Here is a 19749-nt window from a genome sequence, read left to right as displayed (position 1 = left end):
ACCAGAGCGCGAGAGTTTGAAAGCTATCGAAGCAACATACGTATTTTTACGTGGATGTAGTATCATTTTTCTTCGAATAACGTAGCCTATGTTACCTATGTTAACGTAGCCCTTCAGAGAAAGGGAGGAAGCTGGTGTTAAAATCTGGTATCAGTCGGTTGAGTCCTTTACGAAATTTTTGTGTACATACAAACAAACGCTCTCTTTATATAATAGTCAGACAAGATAAGACGAGATAAGATAGGACTACTGAAGATTACTGAAATTATTATATTCGGTATATTCCTTTATTATATTCCTTTTTTGCTAAAAAAAAAAAAATTGATGCTAATCGCTAAACAAACGTAGTTCCAAACGAATTTCTTTCCTCGATGTCGCTACGGGATCTCGGAGGAAAAACCTGCGTCTCGTTATGTTTTCCCAGAGGAAATGAAAGAGAACGATTGTACTATCGGAGTTTCAGTTTGAGGTAGACCTTACCGATACGCTTGACGTCATAACTGTTTCGTCGTAAAGGGAACTCGTAAACGGACTTTGTCGAATCGAGAAGTGTAAGATTACATTGTTATATCGCTCGAGCCTCTCGAATTTTTCCTTTCCTGAATCAGACAAACGAGGAAGGTCGCTTCTTTGAACTGTAAAGGGTTGAAATCTGCTTGTTACGGTTCGCGCGGTCTCGCGGTGCGTCGAATGTATTCTTCCCTTATAAAGGTACGATCGGAGTTGGAGCGAATCGCTTACATGTCCGACGGGATTCTTTCGTAGTTCTGTTCCTCGAATTGAAGCCAAGCATCGCCGTACTCGTGGACCACGGTGAAGTTGTCGTGCGCGAATTCTTCCGGGTCGATCAGGAAGCTGCCGTGGTGGCAGTCCAGTTGGATTTTCTTTCCGTCGGAGCATCGGATCGTCTGCAACCATATGGAACCATCCGGGCAACAATTTACGTCGACCCCGCGGCTCGACGCGATCGTCCACATCAACAGGCATATCGACAGTAATCCTGAAAAATGATCACCGTTTAATCGTCGTTTGATTAACGGGGTTATCGAAGTCTCTCAAATTAAACCGACGATTAGATTAGAGTATATTTTCGAATCGTTTATGATTCATTTCTTTTTTCTTCGCGCAATGGCCAGTGGCTGTTGCTACAGATTCCACGTACACTCGTCCAAATAGAGATTAATGCCAGACGTTCTTATTACATGATCCAACATTCGCGGTAGCATTTAGTTTTGCAAATCGAACACGATTAATCCTATTCGAGCTTGTTTTCTTTAACGCGTGATCTTCGGAATTAATTTTTCATTTCTTCAGTGAAAATTCCTGCCGTCTATATACGGATGACGCGGAATTCAACGCGTTGAAGTGGACGTACACGTTTAAGGCTAGGTTTACAGAAGCACCTCGGCAATTTCAAATTTCACGAAATTCTCCGGAAACCGTTTACATCGTTTAACCAGCCACGCGTGCCGGCTACGTTCGAATTCATTTTTGTCCGAGACCTCTGAAATAATTTTACTAAATCTACGTCACCTATTGAAGCATCACTTTAGTAATCTGATAAGGTGTCTCCGTGAACCTAGTGTTAAATTCGCTATACTGATTGTATCCCTGGCGAATATCGTTCGGTATTAACGATAAAATACAATTCAAGTATCGTGTCGAGGCGGAGTTCGAATTGATCGTAGAAAGAATGGTGTTCGATACTTGGTCTCCTCTTTTATAAACGCGATGCATCAGCAACAAACTGAATATCGATGGCAAAGTCCATCAATAGTGCCCTCGTATTGTTCTCTGTCTCGCGAGATAAACGAGTACTGAAATAGCAATCGAGTCCGAGGATATCGCACGCTTAACTCGACAAAGTCAACGATAGGGTACAATAGAATGACCGAGATACAAGGAGACCGAACTCGTAATTGATCGTCGCGTGAAAAATCCTTTAATTTCGTTTATCTTATCGTTTTATTGCAGTAATTTAATACTTGGAGCATGTTTCCTGCTGGGCCCAAAAATAGACGCGCGGGGTTGACAAATAATGGGGAATAAATGGGTCGTTGGTCGGATATGGGATCCCCGGGGAAAGTCGTGCGTCATACCGATAACGACTGACGCCAATTCCAAGCGGTCGGATAGATTTTAAACGTACAGATTCGAACGATAAGTAATTGTTGGTATTTCTTTGCTCGATGAATAATTCATTACAGGAAGCCGCTACTATGTTCGTTGTTCGCTTCTTTCGTATATTTACCGCCAAATCGTGTCTGCGTTTGGTAAATATACAGGGTGTCCCAAAAGTCGGGGAGGAGCCGGAAATGGGGAGTAGCTGAGACGATTCTGAACAACAATTTCCTTTGCAAAAATGTCGGATGGGGCTTCGTTAAGGAGATATTAAGAGAAAACACCGACCAATCAGAGCGCGCGTAGACCGTTGGAGCGCTCGCGGTAGCGTATGAGCGCTGCCACCTAGCGCGTAGCCTACGCTCACCCGGCATACTCGCGCTCTGATTGGTCGGTGTTTTCGCTTAATATCTCCTTAACGAAGCCCCGTCCGACATTTTTGCAAAGGAAATTGTTGTTCGGAATCGTCTCAGCTACCCCCCATTTCCGGCTCCTTCCCGACATTTGGGACACCCTGTATACCGATCGGATGGAATTCGAACCTGGAAGTAAACACGGGAGATGTTCGAATCGGGAGGTCACGCGAGATCGCTGAACAGAAATGCACATTGTATTTCCGAGCGAGATAAATTTTTCTCGCAAGATAAATTTTCCTCGCGATAAGATACCTCGTATCGCAGAAAATCGTTTTCGTTATCGATCGGAAAATGCCGCGTTGAATGGGTACATTCGATCGAGAAACGTAATTCCAAATAAGGTAAACGTAGCTCTGCGTTAATAACACGGTCTCGCGACGACAGCGTGCAGCGTGAAAAACGATCGCGAGTAGAAGAAAGAAAAAGAGAAGCTTCTGTTAGTTAGACGCCCCTTGTTGTTCTCGTCCGTTCTACAATGCCACGCGCATGTGGCATTGAAGCGTGCAGATGCATCGGGCCTCGTTCGATTCAGCCAAATACGGACTCTTTAATTTTAACACCCGATTACCTCGAGATCATTGTCGATCCGATTCACCCTTTTGGCGTCAGGATTTCAAAGCGGAGCGAATTAGAAAGATCGAGAATTTGTCGCATCCAATGCTTTGTACTATGTTATCGGCTTTAAATGCCCCAAGTTTCGAGTTTCGTACCGGACTTTTAAATGGAATCGTACACTTTGTCCGTGTGTACGGTCTCTCGAACGAAAGTTAACAAAACAAACGTCAGCTGTCGAAATTGTTCAAATAATAAATACATCGATATTTTTTAAAATTTAATTTGGAAAATCAGACTTCTAAGTTAATAGTCGATAGTTACTCGGAATTTTAGAGAACATTAATGTAATATATTCGTTAGATCGAATAGGGAGTTGTCGAGAATGTTTTCTTTTGGATTGTTACGTCAGTTACATCGAGCAAATATTATGAAAATAATTAGAAATTCGCAACACGGAATTGCTCAATCGCACGCGATAGCGTTATCTTATTTCTCTATTTCTTTCCACTCTTTGCTTTGACGTTTCTCTTCCGTCTCTTCTAAAGAAAAAAAAAAAAAAAAAAAAAAAACGAAGAAAAATGTTTGCAATTTCTTTTATCGAGCTGAACGTGATGCAATCAGCGTTCCGATCCGAAAAGTTTCACGTTTCCTCGTCGAACGGTGAAAACGACGCGAGTGCACGAAATGCTGCCGATCAAATTTATATAGATCGTCGCGTAAACAGAACCAGACGTGTTTTACGACGATAGTCGTTTATTTAACGTAACGTGCACTACGATTCCGTCGAATCTCGCGCGAGAATCTATTTTTCGTCTCGACAGAACCGAGAAAGCGCTAAAATCGAGTTGAATCATCCGATTCGAGAGACACAGAGACAGGAGGTTTACCTTTGACTGGCATCGTGCCCAGGCACCTGTTGTATCTCACGTCCAACGTTATCCTCGGTTTCCGTTACCGCATTTCTTCTGGGAAAGCGACTTGTTTTCCCGAAATTCCACGAAAAGCCAATTTAAACGGTATCGAGCTTCGTCCGATCCTCTTTCGCGCGAAAAGTTCGGACGCAAGGTATTTTGCCACAGTCTTCGGTTTTATCCTCGGAGTTCTACATTCGACGTCCGCAGAAAAATTCGTAGGAATCTTCCTAGCGGGCCTGTTTAGACGCAAGATACCTCGTGATTGCTTACGGTTTGTCCGCGTTCGACATCCCAGTAGACGAATTTGTTCGTTTCACCCCTCGAATTGTATAATAGTTCGTGTTACTGTCGATAGTTCGTCGGTATCGAGGAGTCTTTCAATTACGAATCTTTTTTCGTTCGTCTATCACGGCTGATCAAACGTTTCCGCGGAGATATCAAGATGCCGAAGAAGCACGGCGATGCGCGTTGACGGACTTGCGTTGCGCGTGAAACTGAAACAATCGTGGATGGAACATCGATGAGGCCCAGCCGGTCGCAGATAGCACGATTCTCTCCCACCGTTGCATCCAACATCGCGTCAGACGTTTCCTGGCCAGAGGAACGTTTTACTTGTGTTGCTGCACTGGTCGAGACTGTGCTCTTGTACTTCCGTTCGACCGAACTCCGATCCATCCAGGTCTGAATAGATCTTCGGGTCTATTCGAGTCTACTCGGTATCGAAGCAGCGCCCATTAACCGTTTGCACTCGAGGCCTTTTTTTTTTCTGGTACCTGGCAGCAACTCGAGATGTTCCTTAACATTCTATCGCCGTGAATTCTAAGCTATTTAGATTTGAAAATAACGTCACGTTTACCACGCCGACACTTCGAGCTGCAAAGAAATGAAACCTGAAGAACCTCTGCACGTCTCGAGTGCAAAGGATTGATTCGTAGCTACTCGTTTTCTGTACAGTCTGCCTCGGGTTGTTTCGGTGACCGTGACTTTCAAACTGCTTACTCATTTTTTAGTTTAGAAATACGCTTCATTGACGACACCTATTGATTACTCGATGACAGCGATATCGACTACGCGTTGATAAACGCATTTCCTATATACATCATGAATCCTATATACATCATTACATTTTTCATTAATCGCATAACGTCGTGTGTTCGTTTTAACAATTATTTACTGTCGGTGAATCGTCGCTGAATGACGGTCACTTTGTATTTCTGTTTCCAAAAAATGTGTTACAGAAGACTGGTAGTACTCGTAATCGTCGTTTTATGATACACGGTGCGAGAAAGAGCTGATTCATTCTACGGACTACAGAATGCTAGGAACCTTTGAAGCACCCTGTTTATCCGAGTCGATTCACGAGTCTTTCAAGTAACCATTGATAACGCTAGTTTAAAATCAAAATGTACATTCGATGCCACAAGTTTTTTTCTTATGTATTTTGGCCAGCTCGAGAATCGCAATGAAAAATTTGTCCATTGATAGGTGTTTTATATATATATATATATATACATGAACTGTTCCTAACACCGGTATTTATCCATAGATTTTCTAATCAAATTCAAATTCAAAAATTCATACAAAAAAAAAAAACGTATCCGTAGAGAAATTTTTCATTGCGATTTTCGAGTCTGGCAGGCCAAAATACGTAAGAAAAAAATTGTGGCATCGAATGTACATTTTTATTATTATTTTTTTTTTTTTTATTATTATTTTGTAAACTAGTGTAATCATTTAAATATCTTTTCGCTTGAAATCATATTTATCAATAAAGTACGTATCATCCATTTCATGTATTTTACGTCATCCTTATTTATTTTACGAATCTCTGCTAGACGATACGTTACCGCGACTATTAATTGTCGTCAATAACAAGCTCGATCTGCGATCCAGAAGCTACGTTAAACGTAGGCTTGCAATCTCGAAAGCTGACGGTTGGGTATAGACTCGTTGAATCTTTCATCGAGGCGACTCGTTTCGCCGCAGTGCGTCGTAGACTATCTGACTGCATCAATCGAATCGTCAGGCTTCGTTGATAACACTCCGTGTACTTTGCAATTAGATATCCCGGAAACAATTAGCTGGTTCGTTTCAAACGTGCGCATCAGTCCCGGCAACATACTTCACGCTATAAAATCAAAATTAACGTTTCTGGTAACAACTGACGGAAAAGTATCGTTTCTTTCGTTCATTCTTCTCTCGATTGTACTTGCTACCAAGAAAGTCACTTGTTTATAATGAAACTAATTTAATTTATATAAACTTATTGTTAACGGAATGAAACTGTCCACGATTCGTTATCATCAAAATTCGAATCTCTCGATTCCGGTCTTAAGGATTAGCGTATGCAAAGAGAACACTTAAATTGAAAAAACCAAATTGCTCGGATACAGTAAACATTTTAATCGTAACGCGAAGAAATAGAAATTTAGATGAATGTTCGTCAACTATATCCGATGCGTCCTTTTGTTTGCAGCTGTTGGAGATGCTGAAATTTTATGCCAGATTCGAAATCAACGAGGAAAGTGGCGATCCTCTCACCGACCACGATATGACGCAGTTGCACTACACCAAGATCACTTCGCTTCAGGTATAAAATATAATGTCGATTGTAATTATTATTTACGATTACCTTTATACGTTCGTGATTATATCGAGGTACGAGTAAAATTCAAATTTTCCGCAGAAAGCTGTGTTCGCCAAGTTCCCGGACTTGCGAAGCTTCGCTTTGACCAACGTGGCGAGCGTCGACACGAGGGAGGCACTCTACAAACACTTTGGCTCTCTTAGGTAATATTTTTTAGGTAGTATCCTAGCGTTTTCTCTTTCCGCTGGTCAGCATTTACTCGATCGCTCGTCAATTTTTCACCTGTTTGCTTTTTCAGTCGAGAGAAATTGAGATCCATCGCGAGTTACCTCAGCTTGGTGCCATCGGAGGAACGAGAGAAAGAGGAGAACTGGTACCGATACGATATTCAATTCCTTCAAGAACTTTTGGTAAAGAACGAAAAAAATAATAATAAGGGAACATATCCTAAGAACTAAAACGAAGTAGAGTCATACTCGGTTGTAATGAGCTCCGTGAGACTTTGTTTATTTGCTTATAATTTGTAGACTACATTGATACGACTTCTGTTAGCCATTTTATTCACGAACGTTAGAATGGATGTTTGTTTTGACACATCCGCTACCATTTATCACGTATCTGTGACGCGCGGTTCTCGCGAGAGGCCAACGTCACGTATGCGCGACGGGCGACAATTGTGGTCTATTTAATTCGCTTTATTTATGCATATTTAAAAGCATGTAGTATACTACGTAAAGTTACTACAAATATCCATGTTGGTTGTAACAGAATTTGACTGTAATATCGGTACCACGTTAACGTCGATAATCGAATTGCAGATTTCGCGGCACGAGCGTAGAGCTTCCCAATTGGAGGAACTAAACGAAATGCCTCTTTATCCGACGGAAGAGATCATCTGGAACGAAAGTATCGTACCGACGGAATACTTTTCTGGCGAAGGCTGCTTAGCTCTACCGAAATTGAATTTGCAATTCCTCACTCTCCACGATTACTTGCTGAGGAATTTCAATCTCTTCCGGTTAGAGTCGACCTGTATGTGTATAACAGTCACGATCGTCTAAAACATCAAGTCTCTTTATCTTTAAGTCTTTTAACTCATAGTGTTATGGGTCAAGTACAACGCATTTTAAGAAAATCGTTAATTTCAATCGATGTATAGAGAATGTCAATTAATACAGCGACTGATAGGATTAATTACTTGCAGATGAGATACGCCAGGATATCGAGGATGCTGTAAGCAGGCTGAGTCCTTGGTAAGCCAGTTTTATTAATGAATTCAAGCCGTTGTGAAGTGTATGTTAATGAACCTTTTATTTATTTTATTTAGGCGAGCAGAAGATGGCGGCGTTTACTTTGGGGGCTGGGCCAGGATGGCACAGCCTATCACTCAGTTTGCTGTGGTAGAAGTGGCGAAACCTAATATCGGTGAGAAAAGGCCATCCAGGGTACGCGCTGACGTCTCGATAAATCTGAGTGTTCGGAAAGAAATTAAATCCGAATGGGAAAACCTTCGAAAACACGATGTTTGTTTTCTCATTACAGTCAAGCCTCAAAACCCAATTGGTATGACGTAAAACTAAAGTAACATAGGATATGATTTGATTGATAGCATTAATTTAAAGAATCGATTCAAATATTTTGTTTGCCACCAGGTACCAAATACAGTCACAAGCTACCTTTCGTTCCACAAGTTGGCCTAACAACCGTTCGAGGATGCGAAGTGGAAGGTATGCTGGACTCGAATGGTAGAGTAATCGAGGATGGTCCTGAACCACGACCGATTTTACCTGGAGATACTCGAACGTATAGAGTCTGGCTAGATTCCAATCAATATCGAATCGACATGGATAATGCTAGTCATGGTGGCGATGATGTGTACGAAGGATTTAACATTATAATGAGGCGTAAGCCAAAAGAGAATAACTTTAAAGCGGTCCTAGAAACGATCAGAGAGCTAATGAATACAGAATGCGTTGTGCCTGATTGGCTTCACGATATAATTCTTGGGTACGGTGATCCTGGCGCGGCTCGTTATTCTAGGTAAATAAAACGAATACTATTATTTACTAATTTAAAACAAATTTATTTTACGTATACATTTTTGTTTATTTTTGTACATAGAATGCCAAACGAAATCGCAGTAATGGATTTCAACGATACGTTCCTTGACATAGATCACTTACGAGGCAGTTTTCCACAGTATGAAAGTCTAGTAGCTACCGATAATGAACAGAAGCTAGTGCGACCTTTTCGTTTAACGTTCGAAGATGTTCTTGCCAAGCATGACAATAATCCAGCAAAGAAAGTGATCAAGGTTGAACCACATGTGCCACCTAGTCGAGGTCCTTATAAAGCTAACGAACCAAAAAAGTATATAAATATTTAATCATCGTCAATAAAATGTATGTTAAGTATAGTACCGATGGAATTATATTGAAATGTACATAAATTTATTACAGAAATCAGATTCCCTTCACGCCAACGCAAGTCGAAGCCATTCGTGCCGGAATGCAACCAGGATTGACGCTTGTTGTAGGTCCACCCGGTACTGGCAAAACGGACGTTGCCGTTCAGATTATTTCCAACCTTTATCATAACTTTCCCAATCAGAGGACACTGATAGTCACACACTCTAATCAAGCACTCAATCAGCTGTTTGAAAAGATCATGGCGCTCGATATCGATGAAAGACATCTGCTGCGTCTTGGTCACGGAGAAGAGGCATTAGAAACCGAAAAAGATTTCAGCAGATATGGTAGAGTTAACTATGTTTTAGCTAAGCGATTAGATCTTCTAATGGAAGTTCAAAGACTGCAGGTTTGTAATCTATTATACACACAGCGTGGTCTTATGTATACAGATCACCTTCAAATCTAGACAACTACTTTGTCCGTGTACATACTAGAGATATGCTTATTTTCAGGAATCATTGAACGTAAAAGGTGACGTAGCATACACTTGTGAAACAGCGGGACACTTTTTTATGTATCAAATATTGACGAGATGGGAACGTTTCGAATCCAGAATTAAACAAAGGCAGGGTACAGGAAAAAATTTACCTCCTGCTTTTATTGTTGACGAAGAATTCCCGTTTCATAAATTCTTCGATAACGCACCGCAACCACTGTTTAAGCGCAACACGTTCGAGGAAGATCTTGAAATAGCGCGTAGCTGTTTTCGGTAAATTGATATCAAACATTATGTAATAAATATGTTTCCATTCAATTGTTTTATCTACATATTAATCTGTACAGGTACGTAGAGAGAATCTTTGCGCAATTAGAAGAGTTCAGAGCTTTCGAATTGTTACGATCTGGATTAGATAGGTCAAAGTATTTATTAGTCAAGGAAGCAAAAGTGATTGCTATGACTTGTACTCATGCTGCTCTTAAAAGACGCGAGCTCGTAGATATGGGTTTCAAATATGACAATATACTTATGGAAGAATCTGCACAAATTTTAGAGATAGAAACGTTTATACCGTTGTTGCTACAGAATCCTCAAGATGGATACAATCGACTGAAACGTTGGATAATGATAGGAGATCACCACCAGTTACCTCCCGTTATTAAGAACATGGCCTTTCAAAAATATTCAAACATGGAGCAATCCCTTTTCGCGAGATTCGTTCGATTGGGAGTCCCCACGGTTGATCTTGATGGTCAAGGTCGTGCTAGGCCCAGTATTTGCAATCTTTACAATTGGCGATACAAGAAATTGGGCAATCTGACTCACGTAGAGCGCAGTCCAGAGTACCTAGTGGCGAATGCTGGATTTTTGTACGACTTTCAACTCATTAATGTCGAAGATTTCAATGGAGTGGGCGAAAGTGAACCTAGCGCTTACTTCTATCAAAATCTTGCTGAAGCCGAATATTGCGTGGCTGTGTTTATGTATATGCGCCTCCTCGGTTACCCAGCCGATAAGATCAGTATATTGACTACTTATAATGGACAGAAACACTTAATTCGAGATGTGATAAATATAAGATGCGCTAGCAATCCTTTAATAGGTCGACCAAATAAAGTAACAACAGTTGACAAATATCAGGGTCAACAAAATGATTACATACTATTGTCTCTCGTGAAGACACGTGCCGTGGGTCACTTGCGAGATGCTCGACGTTTGGTGGTAGCAATGTCAAGAGCACGTCTTGGTCTTTATGTTTTCGCTAGAGTGTCCCTTTTCAAGAACTGTTTCGAATTGACGCCTGCTTTCGATCAGCTAATGCAGCGACCACTGAAGCTGCAACTCCTTCCGCAAGAACGTTATCCTACCGACAGACTTAACGATGCTATTCCATCTGATCCCCCAATGGAAATCGAAGATATGCCTCACATGGCTAAGTTTGTCTACGATTATTATATGGAGAAAGTCAGTGGTATGAAGGTAAGCTGAATTTTCCATCGACTCATTAGCTAGGAATTAATTTGGAAATAATTACAGGAATCACAAAAGATGTGGCAAAAGCCAGGTACAATGACACCTGGTAGCCCAACTCATAAAGTTCCTGCACATCCTGGAGCGGATGACGATACAGATGACGAAGAACTTAACGAAATTAGTGATGAACAGGGAGTCGCCAAAGAAGAAAGCGCAGAACGGAAATTCGAACTGATAAAAAATTTAGTTGAGGAGCCAGCTTCAGAAAACGAAGAGAACGATCGTTAACGATTTATTTGTACATTGACAAATGAGTATTTTAATAGTAAAGAGAAACTATTCGTACACTCAAAATACATCCCATTTTTATTCAGATCATATTTATTGTACAGCAACATGGTATCGAATCATGTTATAATGAAATTAAAAAATATTTGTATTTTCTACTTACAAATTACAAATAATGTTACATTTATATATATTGTTTGATATTAACTATCAAATTGTATTTCAGGTAAAAAGATCCATAATTCTCTTAGTTGATGTTTCTTTTTCTCGCAACGAGTGTTTATCTAATTGTACCTTCTTTAATCGTTCAGTTGACTTTTTCGTATCTTTGTTAATTAATTGAACGCTCGAGGGCACGTAACTGTCGTCAAATTTCATCGTTGTACTAGTAAAATCCGGTTGATATTCTTCAACGGAAGCTTTGATTCCCTTCGAATTGGGAACGTATTCCTCGGGAATATTTACAATGGACGTTGCGTTAGGTTCGTACGTCTCGTAAGACACTTTCGATGAATCCACGGAATTAGGAATATATCTAACAACTTCCGCTACGCCTTTACTATCCGATACAGTAGGGGAATACTCATTCGTAGATATTTGGATTTGTTCCAACATACTCTTTCTGCTTGGTATATATTTCAAATGCGTGCACAATTTTTTTGCGACGGGTGCATCCGGAACATACTCCTCCAATCGGGCATTCCCTAAGCTTTCAAACTGTAAATATCTCTTAGTTCTATCATTTTTCGTCTGGCTCGATACCTTCGTAATATTACCATCTTCCACTTTCTTTGGTAAAGTATTGCCGTTATCTTTTTGGTGCGCGGAATCAGAATCGTGACGTCGAGATTTTTCTAACGTTCGATCGCGAGTTTCTCCTTTCCCTAATGATGCTTCTGACGGATTTGTCTTCGACTTTTTTTTCGCGGGAGACACGTTTACCCTGATCGTAGGCAGTGATGCAACATCTTTTACATTTTCTGACGGTTCAAACGTATATCTATGATTTATAAAAACGTCTGTTTAAATATAGTAACAATAATAGAACTCAGTGGCGGATCTAGACTTGTCACGGCCTGAAGCTAATTACAGTGAGAGACTATTTTCTTTTCGTTTTTAGAATTATTATTATATGAGATTTACGTCAAAGCTATTTATTAAAGAATGTATACTATTTATTAAAAATAAATAAATCAACGGATAAAGACTTCTTGTGAAAGCTTTCTTTATGGGAAGCTGTAGCTGTAGCTGGAGCTTCATTAGTTTCATGGTAGATCTGCCCCTGATGGAACTTATTATGTTGCTAGTAATTCAAAATCTATAAGGTTACGTATTAAGGTCATTAGGACACTTTTCGTTTAGAGAAAAAAGTGTCCAGTAACAGTATCTTATAACGTTTAGAGTCAACTCTTCTAACGTTTCATGAACAGTAATTCAATCGAACGTTACGTATTTTACGATCTGGCTGGATGCTAAAAACAATGAATTATACACTGTACTGCTTACGTGACTTCCAATTGTCGAGTAGACTTCCTTCCCTTGCATTTCTCCGAATTCGAAGATAATCCTTCTTTCCGAACGTTACGCAAAATCGCTTTCTCCAAAATTTTATACAGTGCTGCCCAATCCTCGAGATCCAGCCACTTGTTGGTCGGAACTTCTTTCTCCCGAATTTTCATGGTCTTCTCTTGGACGGTAACTACAGCGGTAGCTAAACAATTATCCGATGCCTACGAATACACACAGCTTCTGTTTTACTTGTGTTAGATGCAGTATCGTCGATTAACAGCTGTCGACAGCTGTTGATCATAGTACCTTTATTACTTCCAAATATTGGCCATCGCGAAACATTTTTACAGCGTGTTTGTCATCGGCTATTCGAGTATCGTTTTGTTAATCGTTTATCGGATACTACGTTGTTTATGTATACGCTGTACACATTTTTATTTGAAGGATGTATATCACTAACTCTGCTAATACCTTTGCTTGTCACTTTGGTGTGATGTCAGCGTGCACTGACGTACGCACAGCAACACGTGGTGAAACGGGTAAATGAAAGTGAAAGATGAAAGTAAACTAAAACGTGAAAACCGAACATCTAGTTAATATGATTTCGAATCGAACATATTTTGAAATGAATTATTGTAATATACATACTTTGTAATATAAGTTTATCTATATCCTTTTCCTTATCGCTTTGTCTCTGGATATGTGCACGTATCGTTTACTATGTAATTTTTATAGAATTTCACGTACCGAGACGAATGTAAACAGAATATCGTTGTCGCAGTATATATTATTGCTTTCATAGAAAATACTATTCGATTATTCTACGAATTTCTATAATAATATTGATGATCAAATACTTGGATATTTACATATCTATTCAAATGTTTGTATATATGTAAACTGGTTGCAGGTGTCAACGTAGAGTGGTTTTACGTATAAACAATAAAATTAATTAATGATGGGGTCAGAGGAGAAGCCAAATATCCTGGAGAGATTCATAATTTTTAGTGAAACTCACTCTGAAACTATTAAGGTTTAACCTAACCTTCATTTTGTTTTAATGTTAAATTATATATTAAATTATAACTTGTTTTTCTCGTTTTAGATCGTCAGTTATGGTGTTGCCAGTATGAGTTTGGTCATTGCACTCTATCAAATTAGACCTGTACGTATGCAATGTGTTATTTAATCCTACAACTTAAATACTTTCTTATTCTTTTTTAGTTTGCTAAATTTAGGAAACCATCCAGTGTGCCATCTCATTTTTTGCACAATAAAGTTCCACTTGAAGGTACTGTGATACGCGTAGAACCTAGTTGTGGAACACTTCTCATGGTTGACCATAAGCCATTAATACCTCTCCCTCGATTGAGTAATTCAAATTATCTACCTGTTAAAATAGCTGGAGTTAATGTAACAGCTAATGGTGAGCAATAACAAAATATTAACTAGTACATTCCATTAATAGATATTCATTTTTAGGTATCAGCTGGTTACAAACAATTGTCTGTGGAAAAAGCATAACTTTTACACCTTTGGCTAAAGAAAAGGAATACTTGAATTGTTTGGTTACTATGCTACAACAGAATCAGGTGAACCAAGTTTTTACTAATGGGTTAAATTTTTATTTACAAATTTACATAGAGTTTGTTATGTAGAAACGTGTAACAGTTGGAGAAGAGCTAGTGGAACTTGGTTTTGCTACAGTAACAGAAAGCTCATTGAAGCCAACATTACAGAACAAAGAAATCGTTAAATATCAAAAATGTTTATTGAACGCACAAAAACGAGCACAACGTAAAAGGAATGGATTCTGGCATTTTGCTAAACATTCAACAATCTTATGGAAAATCGAACAAAGTTTTTATAAAAAACTAAAATCCATATTACCTGTGTATATAGTACAACGATTTAATATTTAAATGTATTCCTTGCAAATGTATTTTTATAGCTTGTTTACAGTACTAGGAAAATCTCCTTTAATGGCAGATATGTACTTACAGCTTTTAAAATTCATGAGAGCATAAAGAAAGATTTATTATGAATATTTATGACAGTAAAAAGAGGATTTAAAAAAGAAGTTTATTTTTATACCACTTATACAACCTTTTACCAACTTTGATATAAAATTAAGAATATCATTTTATATCATCATACATAAAATTTGTTTCCTTATGTATCATTTAGCCAAAGAACTACAAAGTTAAGTACTATAAGTACGGATAGAGACTTTTTGCATTAATTAGAAACTATTTTAATTTTACTTGTAGCATAAATAATAAATACGTATGTATACGTATATATATATATATATATGTATATATATATACATATGTTTAACATGTTTCAAGTAGAAAAATAGATCACATACAAAAATAAATGAAAAATTTAATGGAAGATTCATATTATTTTTATGATGTTACGTTAAACAATTTTAATCACATAGAGGAATGATTTCAATTTTACAGACAGATTTGATCTAATATAAATTGCCTTATTTATATAGAACAATCATTTAAATATTTAATCTTATTCTATTATACAATATATTTTTTTCTGGAATGATAATTGAATAATATTAAAACAACAAGTCTATAACAAAATACCTTTTTTTCCATTTAGATCTCAACTTTGTTATACAATTAAATAAAATTAGAAATAACAAAATGCATATATTATATATATATATATATACTTATATTGTATATATAATATATACATATATTGAATATGATATTAGTAAATGTACTGTATTGCGATATGGAGAAATTTGCAAGAACAACATTATTTTTAACTTTATATACAAATCTAAATCACAGTCTAATACATTTTCTGATCTGTTAACCACAAATATGAGAATCACAACAAAATAAAATAACCTTATAATATCATTTTATGAAACTGTTAAGAAAACTTAAATAAAAAGCAAACTCTTTATCGGTAATATAAAGGAATGTATGGGCGTTTAAAAATATGTCAAATCTAAACAATGACGATATGTGTGGAATATGTAGAACTTGTAGTATCTAATGGAATATTATCAAGTTTTAATTAAAACTTGGACAGTGCCTGATTAAAATTAAATTATTTTTTTTATTTCTTAGTATTGGAATCACTAGTTTTCCCCACTGGTTTAGATTTCTCAGGCTGAGTTTGTTTAATAGGTTCATCGGATTTTGATTTTATAGGTGCTTCATTAGCTTTTCCTGATTCAATTTTTACATTTGATGTCTTTGTATTAACGTTTGAATTTGAATTAACTTTTTTAACTTCCTCCACGTTATCTTTCGTTGTTTCCTTCATTGGTGTTTTCACATTAGGAGGTTGTACAGCGGGTTTTGGAGCGGTTGTAGACGTTTGTGTGGTTGACTTAGGTACTGTTGCATCTGCAACTGGTTTTTGTATGTTGGACTTAGGTATTGTTGCATCTGCTACTGGTTTTTGTGTGTTTGACTTAGGTATTGTTGCATCTGCTACTGGTTTTTGTGTGTTCAATTTAGGTATTGTTGCATCTACGGTTGGCATTTTTGTGGTTGGTTTAGGTGTTGTTGCATCTGCAACTGGCTTCTGTGTAGTTGGCTTAGGTGTCGCATTCGCGACTGGCTTTTGTGTGGTTGGCTTAGGTGTCGCATTCGCGACTGGCTTTTGTGTGGTTGACTTAGGTATCGTCGCATCCGCGACTGGCTTTTGTGTTGTTGCAACTGTGGCTGGCTTTTGTGTTGGTACTTTAGTGGTTGGTTTTGGAGTTGTAGTTGCAGGTTTCTGAGTTGTTTCTTTAGCAGGTGGTTGAACGTTTGTAGGTTTTACTTCTACCTTGATATTTGGCATCTTTGTTGGCAATGGTTCGTCTTTTGTCTGTCTCTTTACTGTTTCAGATTCTTTCCACTCTGGGAATGCTTGTTTCAATGGAACTCTCATGATATAATCGTTTATAGGCGAGCCTAACCACAAGTATCCATTATATATGTAAGCAGAGGACATTGTATGAATTTTTTTATCTTCTGAGTATATAGCATCAAAGACATTTCCATTCTTATCTATTCTGAGTACGACTGAAGTTTGTGCTGTATCCAAAACCGACATAGACTCAAATGATCCAACTGAGTGCAAAACTCTTTCTGCATAATAATTTGGATAAATTTCTTCTAATAATTTAAATGGAGCTTCTATTAAATAGAACAACCTCACGATCATTTTTCGTAAATATGGATGTGGTATGAGTGAGTGAGATAAGAAAGGATGTTGAGAATCTATATATAGATACAAAGTTACTAGAAAACCTCCTTGTTCATCGCTATGTACATTATCTGGTACACCAGGTAAACTTTCTGCAAAGATTTCTTGTTGACCAGCTTTTGGACCTTTCAAATGGTACTTAATAATTCGCGAAGCTAGACATTCTAATACAATTAGAAAACTTTCATCATCGCTCAATGCAACTCCATTTGCAAATCCCAAATTTTTTACTAATACTTCATTCTTTTTTGTTACAGCATTGTATCGAATTAGTCTGCAAATGAGTTATTGTTTGTATATATCTGAACAAACATATAAAATTTTTAATTCTTACCTTCCAGATGGATTAGCAAGGAATGAATAAGCTCCATCATGAAGTGGAAAATTTGTACTTGAATCTGTCCAATAAATATCTCCATTCTTAGCAATGTCCAAAGAATTCCCTAGTCTTGGAATTTGTTCGTCAATAGGTTCAGAACTATTAACTATATTTGTATATTGTCGTGTCTTAACATTAACTTTAAAAATGCCATAGTAAGCATCCATTACAAATAATTCTCCTTTACTATTGAACTTTAAACCCAGAGGTTTACCACATTTTGCTTCCTGCCACAGACCATCTAAAAAAAAAAAAAAAGAACAGATCTCTCAAGTTAAAATATATATAATACTACTTGAGTATGTTGATAATTATTTTAACATTCGTATGATTAAGCCTGGGTCTTTTTAGAGTCATGCCTATAAAACTGACTACAGTATTCAACACCTGAGTCAATATTTGCTTAAGAACAGTAGACGCATGACTCGTAGGAATGTGGTTAAGTCAATATTAACTGTACTATGTATACTATTATTTTATTATTCAACTTATATGGCTTTCAGAAGCTAGTACCAGATCCTTAAAAATCTAATATAATATAAATATAATTATAATAATAACATTGGCAACATGAAGAATGTATTACGAGATGTTAACTAACTTATCAATGCCATTTTACTATTTCTTTTGTTTCAAGCATAGAAGAGATAAAAAAGGGAGATGCTTAAATTAACAGAACAAAGTGTGATAGAAATAAACATCCATATGGTTTGCATTTCAATGTACTAAATTAGTACTCTAAATTGATATAAAATAAAATAGATGTTGCTAATATTTTTTGGTTTCTTTAAAGGGAATATTTGCTGAACATAATAAAATAGTAACGAATAGTGTAGAGTACATTAAACAGGAACTGTTGGGTTGCAAAATACTCAACCTGAATCATCCCTCATCGAGGGTTTGAAAAAGGCAAACTCTTTGGAATAAAAACTTGTTATATAATTAAAATTGTTCTCCATCTTATTAAATAACATTTGCGTACACAAATCGAAAATATTACGCCATTTAAATAATACTTCAATTAATTTTACATACCACACTTTTGACCAAATTTCACAATCGGTACGATACGATTTTCTTCAATTTTCACGACATAACCTCCACTTATGCCAGTATATAATTCTCCATTGTACGACGCAAAACATTCTGGACCTTTAATTTCTCCAGAGAACAACTCTTCTGCTCCCTGGAGTCGATTTTTGATTTTAAACCGATTTTCTGGATCGGCTGGAAGTTTTATACTGAAACAATCGTTACGAAAACGTAGTTATTTATTTAACAAACTCGAAACTTGTGCTTATTTATTCGTAGAACTTAAATCATACCTGTATTCGGAAAATTCAGCATCTGGAGGTAAACCTGGCAAAAAGGTGATGACAGTTAAGACGAGACCGAAATAAATGATCACGGTGCCTATGGATTTTAAATATCCCATCGTTTAATTTTGTTGATTATCAATGTTTTTCAAAGTGTATTGTTCGTGTTTAACCGTTACTTTTTTTTTAAAAAATGACCGTCGTTAAAGCGAAGACTTGCTCAACGTTTCCTCATCTCGAGACTAATGCGGACTAATGGTACAGAGATAAAAGAAAAACTACTTCTATGTAACTGTTTCTTGCCGGCGTAGATAACGGCATTCGCGACTTTAATGGCGGTGAATCGTATAAAGTAGAATGCACATCTTCGCCAATGTCAGCGCAAGTAATGTTAAATAACTGCCACGCGGACGGAAGATGTCGATATTATCGATTTCCGTTGGCCACAGAATTTTATTTTATCGCCAACTCATCAAACATTTGTTTGATTAAGGTCGCCTTTCAGTAATAAGCAACCTCATTACCAGTAATTACTTTGGCTGTATGTCCACGCGTAAGCTTTGTTGTTTGTTGCCGTTATAACTTGTTGACATTGTCGAGTTACAGACGTAAAGATACACATAACTACAGTAATAAATAGCATTGATATTGTCTATTCCAAAACTTAGACAATGACAAAGAAGAATGATCGTACAGACATATCGTAGATGTATTTTAACGAACTATTAAACGATAGAAGTAAAAATTAAGGACGTGATTCGAGATCTTATACTGGTATAAGAAAGCATTTCATTATTCATTTATTCATCATTCATCTAATTTATACATCATTACTTATTAATTATTCATTTCAATGAAATTGATTGATGTATCCGAAGTCTTCACTAACGTTTGGCATTTTCCAGAATTATAATTCAGCATCCTTCGTGCATTATATGTTCATTATAGAATTTAATTACATTTTATGATACTTTATTATTCTTTCTCTGGTCGGGTCCCTCGAATATTGCAGAATACCCAACATGCCTAGATTTTATATGTATGT

General features: G+C 37.3%; 5 protein-coding genes across 9 annotated transcripts in view; 2 read left to right on the top strand and 3 right to left on the bottom strand.

The window, feature by feature from the left end:
• LOC128893777 (G-protein coupled receptor Mth2-like) overlaps window positions 1–4500 on the bottom strand; it is a 7054-nt gene extending 2554 nt beyond the window's left edge. Inside the window, exons 1-2 of the mRNA XM_054155002.1 lie at window positions 3980–4500; window positions 742–1000 (exon numbers count right to left, since the gene is read on the bottom strand). Coding sequence (XP_054010977.1) covers window positions 742–1000; window positions 3980–3992 — 272 coding nt within the window. The 5' untranslated portion in view covers window positions 3993–4500. The remainder of the gene's footprint in view (window positions 1–741; window positions 1001–3979) is intronic.
• Window positions 1–11514, top strand: part of LOC128893769 (RNA helicase aquarius) — a 20266-nt gene extending 8752 nt beyond the window's left edge. Inside the window, exons 4-15 of the mRNA XM_054154981.1 lie at window positions 6483–6596; window positions 6693–6796; window positions 6892–7003; window positions 7412–7625; window positions 7798–7846; window positions 7921–8156; window positions 8246–8633; window positions 8715–8963; window positions 9053–9410; window positions 9517–9773; window positions 9848–10982; window positions 11040–11514. Of these exons, the coding sequence (XP_054010956.1) occupies window positions 6483–6596; window positions 6693–6796; window positions 6892–7003; window positions 7412–7625; window positions 7798–7846; window positions 7921–8156; window positions 8246–8633; window positions 8715–8963; window positions 9053–9410; window positions 9517–9773; window positions 9848–10982; window positions 11040–11264 (3441 nt within the window). The 3' untranslated portion in view covers window positions 11265–11514. The remainder of the gene's footprint in view (window positions 1–6482; window positions 6597–6692; window positions 6797–6891; window positions 7004–7411; window positions 7626–7797; window positions 7847–7920; window positions 8157–8245; window positions 8634–8714; window positions 8964–9052; window positions 9411–9516; window positions 9774–9847; window positions 10983–11039) is intronic.
• Window positions 11320–13221, bottom strand: LOC128893779 (uncharacterized). The gene is made up of 3 exons (XM_054155004.1): window positions 13080–13221; window positions 12771–12994; window positions 11320–12264 (listed from the first exon to the last, which is right to left on the bottom strand). Exons 1-3 carry the CDS (start codon window positions 13113–13115, stop codon window positions 11487–11489), a joined length of 1038 nt encoding a protein of 345 aa, XP_054010979.1. The 5' UTR covers window positions 13116–13221; the 3' UTR covers window positions 11320–11486.
• On the top strand, window positions 11851–14696 carry LOC128893781 (protein C3orf33). 5 transcript variants are annotated; one of them, XM_054155005.1, is made up of 6 exons: window positions 11851–11983; window positions 13684–13806; window positions 13879–13938; window positions 13998–14199; window positions 14256–14365; window positions 14432–14696. In XM_054155005.1, exons 2-6 carry the CDS (start codon window positions 13729–13731, stop codon window positions 14693–14695), a joined length of 714 nt encoding a protein of 237 aa, XP_054010980.1. In that variant the 5' UTR covers window positions 11851–11983; window positions 13684–13728; the 3' UTR covers window position 14696. The 5 variants fall into 5 exon arrangements, with proteins under 5 accessions (XP_054010980.1, XP_054010982.1, XP_054010984.1 ...); XM_054155007.1 differs by having other exon boundaries at window positions 11918–12058; XM_054155009.1 differs by lacking the exon at window positions 11851–11983 and adding an exon at window positions 12850–12959.
• A 140-nt stretch (window positions 14697–14836) lies between these two features.
• Window positions 14837–19385, bottom strand: LOC128893774 (adipocyte plasma membrane-associated protein Hemomucin-like). The gene is made up of 4 exons (XM_054154998.1): window positions 18714–19385; window positions 18424–18629; window positions 17344–17629; window positions 14837–17283 (listed from the first exon to the last, which is right to left on the bottom strand). The coding sequence occupies exons 1-4, from the start codon at window positions 18821–18823 to the stop codon at window positions 15867–15869; spliced, it is 2019 nt and encodes a 672-aa protein (XP_054010973.1). The 5' UTR covers window positions 18824–19385; the 3' UTR covers window positions 14837–15866.
• Between the last annotated feature and the right edge of the window lie 364 nt (window positions 19386–19749).

This window comes from Hylaeus anthracinus, unplaced genomic scaffold (assembly GCF_026225885.1).
Source record: "Hylaeus anthracinus isolate JK02 unplaced genomic scaffold, UHH_iyHylAnth1.0_haploid 3, whole genome shotgun sequence".
NCBI classification, from domain to species: Eukaryota; Metazoa; Arthropoda; class Insecta; order Hymenoptera; family Colletidae; genus Hylaeus; species Hylaeus anthracinus.
The sequence above is the reverse complement of the archived record's forward strand: the minus strand, read 5'-3'. Positions and strand labels throughout refer to the sequence as shown.

Bases quoted from the DNA above. Each gene is read 5' to 3' on its own strand.
- LOC128893779 (XM_054155004.1), bottom strand. From the start codon at position 13,115: ATGTTTCGCGATGGCCAATATTTGGAAGTAATAAAG. The intron at 12,995-13,079 runs GTACTATGATCA...GTGTATTCGTAG, and splicing joins AATATTTGGAAGTAATAAAG to GCATCGGATAATTGTTTAGC. The intron at 12,265-12,770 runs GTAAGCAGTACA...TATAAATCATAG, and splicing joins ACTCGACAATTGGAAGTCAC to ATATACGTTTGAACCGTCAG.
- LOC128893781 (XM_054155005.1), top strand. From the start codon at position 13,729: ATGATGGGGTCAGAGGAGAAGCCAAATATCCTGGAGAGATTCATAATT. The intron at 13,807-13,878 runs GTTTAACCTAAC...TTCTCGTTTTAG, and splicing joins CTCACTCTGAAACTATTAAG to ATCGTCAGTTATGGTGTTGC. The intron at 14,366-14,431 runs GTGAACCAAGTT...TTTGTTATGTAG, and splicing joins CTATGCTACAACAGAATCAG to AAACGTGTAACAGTTGGAGA.
- LOC128893774 (XM_054154998.1), bottom strand. From the start codon at position 18,823: ATGGGATATTTAAAATCCATAGGCACCGTGATCATTTATTTCGGTCTC. The intron at 17,630-18,423 runs GTATGTAAAATT...TTTTTTTTTTAG, and splicing joins GAAATTTGGTCAAAAGTGTG to ATGGTCTGTGGCAGGAAGCA. The intron at 17,284-17,343 runs GTAAGAATTAAA...ACTCATTTGCAG, and splicing joins CTTGCTAATCCATCTGGAAG to ACTAATTCGATACAATGCTG.